The 3889-nt window shown below is 57.1% G+C and overlaps 2 protein-coding genes across 2 annotated transcripts; one reads left to right on the forward strand and one right to left on the reverse strand.

Annotated features, from left to right (window-relative positions):
* Positions 1–268: 268 nt before the first annotated feature.
* Positions 269–2515, forward strand: SPRG_21745 (TKL protein kinase; the record flags this gene model as incomplete). Its single annotated transcript, XM_012355820.1, has 9 exons — positions 269–382; positions 426–524; positions 575–664; positions 716–850; positions 898–999; positions 1045–1137; positions 1179–1342; positions 1397–2120; positions 2177–2515. 9 exons carry the CDS (start codon positions 269–271, stop codon positions 2513–2515), a joined length of 1860 nt encoding a protein of 619 aa, XP_012211210.1.
* Positions 2516–2879: 364 nt separating this feature from the next.
* On the reverse strand, positions 2880–3882 carry SPRG_16413 (hypothetical protein; the record flags this gene model as incomplete). Its single annotated transcript, XM_012355821.1, has 3 exons — positions 2880–3080; positions 3126–3382; positions 3432–3882. The coding sequence occupies 3 exons, from the start codon at positions 3880–3882 to the stop codon at positions 2880–2882; spliced, it is 909 nt and encodes a 302-aa protein (XP_012211211.1).
* Positions 3883–3889: the final 7 nt, after the last annotated feature.

Here is a 3889-nt window from a genome sequence, read left to right on the forward strand (position 1 = left end):
GCTGTGAATCAAGCTATAAACGTACGACGTTCTCTCCTTTCGCTCGTTGCTTCCTTAAACATTGGGCCTCACATGTCGTTATTGATGTAGAATGGAACGACGCCGCTGAAGATTGCTGCACAGAACGGACACGACATCGTCGTCCAGACGCTCCTCAACGCCAACGCAGCTGTGAATCAAGCCGAAAACGTACGCTGCACCGCTATAGAAGTTTCAAATTCTGTCTGTGTATCAACAGGTTGTGTTATAGGACGGTGACACCCCACTTATGATCGCGACACGACACGGTCATCTCGATGTAACGAAATGTCTTCTCGACGCTGGCGCAGACGTGAACCAGAGTCTTCAAGTCGGCTTCAGTGATAAAGGCCAGAGCATCTTGGTACAGGATCTAATCTACGACGACGGCCTTCATTTCCTTGTAGGCGGGTGCAACGCCGCTTCTACTGGCCGCTCAGTTTGGCCACGACGATGTGACTCGCGCCTTATTGCGTCGCCACCCCAACCTCCAAGCCACCGATGCCGTACAAGATGGAGATTTCCCACCGCCGAGATTATTTATCGTGCTGATTAGGACGGCAACACGGCGCTCTCGATGGCCATGCAGCGTGGGCACGCGACTATCGTCCGTCTTCTGCAAGAGTATATCAGCACCAACCCGGGTGTACGCGCCATTGATTGCTTGCATGAAGTTTAATTCATGCTCTTTTCATAGGCTCAACCAACTCCAGCCCACGAATCTGTCAATGAGAAGAAGAAGATGGAGCTTTTGCAAGCAGTGGTCGCGGGCCATGTTGCTGCCACCAAAGCACTTTTGGATCAAGGCGTAGATGCGCGCGTCACGAACGAGGTGTTCAGATTGAGTTTGACGTTCACACACTCACGCCCAACACGTAGGATGGCGACGGTCTTCTGCACCTTGCGGTGCGCCATGGCCACACGCAGCTGCTCCAGATGCTCTTACGCCGCTCCGACGCGTCATTGGTCGTCTGCAACAAGGTATAACACTTCGGCTTGTGCCTATGCTTCCCCATACGTGTTCAGGATGGCGAGACGCCTCTGGTGCTCGCGATCAAGCTGCGTCATCGCCGGTCCCCGCACTTAATTTACAACGCCACTCATCAAATCGCTGACGATGTACTACGTCATGATGAGGTCGTGCACTTGAACGATCCTAGGTGCCAGAGACGGCGATCCAAGTCGATACAAGAGGCCTCCTCGGCGACGGCGGCTTTGGCTACGTGCACAAAGGCTTGTACAAGAACGAGCGCGTCGCGATCAAGTCGGCTAAATACGCGGCCGGCGCGGCGGAGCTTCACGCCGAAATCAACGTCATGCAAACGTAGGATGCTTCTTCATCTTTCTCAATCTGAACCTCAATTTTGGGTTGCACTAGGTGCAACTCGCCGTATTTGCTGCAGCTCAAGGCGGTCTCGGGGCAGTACAGTGACAACCCCAAGCTCGTGCTCGAGTACATGGACGGCGGCAACCTCCGCCAGTACCTCGACAAGAAGCGCAAGGGCGAGTCCGTTCCGTTCGACTACTCGACGCTCGATATTGCGTGGGTCATTGCCAACGCTTTGGCCGACCTCCACCGGAATGGCTTTATGCACCGTGACCTCAAGAGCCTCAACGTCTTCCTATCCTCCTCCAACTACATCAAGGTGGCCGACTTTGGCCTCACAAAGGAGTTCAAGCTCGACATGACGACGTGTGTGGGGACGCCGGCGTGGATCGCACCCGAAGTCTTTGCTTCGGGAGCCACGTACGACTACGCGGCCGACATTTACTCGTTTGGCGTCATTTTGACCGAGCTCGAGACGCTCCAGGTGCCGTATGCTGGCATGAACCTCTTTGCGATCGTCGACGGCGTCCGCAGCGGCGAGCTGCGTCCGTCGGTGAGCTCCAAGTGTGCGCCGTGGTACAAGGCGCTGGTCGACGACTGCTTGTCGTTTGATCCCAAGAAGCGTCCGATGGCGCAGACGATCATTGATCGTTTGTTGCTGCAGGAAAAGGCTCTTGCGGATCGAGAGCCGGTCACCGAGCCCGAGATCAAGACCGAGCGTCTGGTAACGCTGCCGCAACTGACAAAGGGCATGAGCAGCAGCTCGTCCACCTCGGTACGATGCATCCATTGTGTATTGAGAGTGCTTGTCTGGTTACCCTTTGGATCTAGTCGACGTCTTCGTCCTGGTCGTCGGGGGCTCTCACCAGTCGTCTGCCGTGCCCAGCATGCAAGACGCGGAACGCAGCTTTGAACGATCACTGCAGCAGCTGCAACGGGGCCATGCCGGACGTGTCGGCCAAGCTCACGCTCTTGCTCAAGCGCGCCAAGGTGGCCAACGCCAAGGGCTTCTCGATCAACCTTTGCATCGACTGCGACATTTGCGAAATGACCAACTTGATGACGGCGGCGACGTGCGCAGATCCCGAGTGTGGCGAGGAGCTTCTGGACGACGCGGAGAAGCTGCGCATCCTCTCCCGTCGCTTCGACCTCGCGACCAGCGCGGCGTAAGGTCGTCCATCCATTTTAGCGAACGTGCCTACGTTCTGCGTGCTGGTCCTAACTGCACCATACTTGGGTTAACCTCGTGTTTTCTTGGGGCAGGTTTTGGTCGAGCTCTTTGGTTGAGGTTTTTGCATTGGGGTAGCGTGCAATCTAGTGGTAGGTTCGTGTCGTTGCTTGGACGGCGTGGACGCATCAAATTGTGGGTGCATAGAATCATGTGCATTTGCGTTTAACGTTGCACAGTCAGCACACCCTGCCCAATGCATTCACATGGCAAATGTGTGACATATCCGAGACTCGAGCATCGAAACATCTGCAAACGAGGGCATTAGGTACATGAATGATAATGGAATACTATCGACACTATACACTACGTGATCGGCTGCGCCGCGCGCCACTGCTCGAGGAGCGTCGCCATGGTCGCACACGGTGTCGCCAGCACATCGTCGGGCGTCCCCAGCGCTGCCACGCGTCCGTGCTCCAAGACGAGGACGCGGTCGGACGTCAGGATCGTGTTGAGCCGATGGGTCACTGTGAGCACCGTGCGATCGGCGCACTCGGCCCGCACCGCCTGTCCCAAGAGCTTCATCGGGATCTCGCGGCACAACGGACGTACCTCTTGGAGAGCATAATCTTTCGGTGTCGCCCACGACGCAGCCGCGGGCTCGTCCAGACACACGATCGCAGCGTTTTTGAGCCAAATGCGCGCGCAGCAGAGCAGCTGTCGCTCGATAACGGTATAGTTGCGGCCGCGCTCCGCCACGGGCTCGTCTAGAGACGCAACCATGCTCACGAGCTGGGCGCGGCGCAGCGCTGCCCAGAGCCGGTCGTCGCCAAAGACGCCAAACGGATCCAAGTTGCTGCGCACCGATCCTAGTATCAATGTATCAATGTAGCAGAGAAAGTGAAACAATCGCGATACCTGAAAAGAGGATCGGGTCTTGGGGAATGTACGCGACTTGGCGCCGGGCGTCGTGCAGTCCCATCGATGCGATGTCGACGCCATCGACGCGAATGACGCCGGCGTCGAGTTCAAGCAATCGGAGGAGTGCTATCACGAGGCTGCTTTTGCCCGACCCCGACGCGCCCACCACGCTAATCTTCTCGTGGGCGAGAACGTCAAACGAGAGGTGTGTGAGTGCCGGTGCCTGATGGGGCTGGTAGCGCACTTGGACGTTTTCAAACGTCAGGCGACCGCGCTTGTCGGTCTCGGGAATACGAGGCAAGAGGTCGCTTGTCAGCGGCGCTTCCATTGGGAGGTTGTCGTAACTCTCAAGTCGCTGCAGCGTAGCATGGGAGGCTTGGACTTGGGCCAGAACGCGCAGAGCCCAATGGAGCGTCGGTGGCAGCTGCAGGGCGTAGTAGAGCGCCATCGCCACC

This window comes from Saprolegnia parasitica (assembly GCF_000151545.1).
Source record: "Saprolegnia parasitica CBS 223.65 unplaced genomic scaffold supercont2.313, whole genome shotgun sequence".
NCBI classification, from domain to species: Eukaryota; Oomycota; class Saprolegniomycetes; order Saprolegniales; family Saprolegniaceae; genus Saprolegnia; species Saprolegnia parasitica.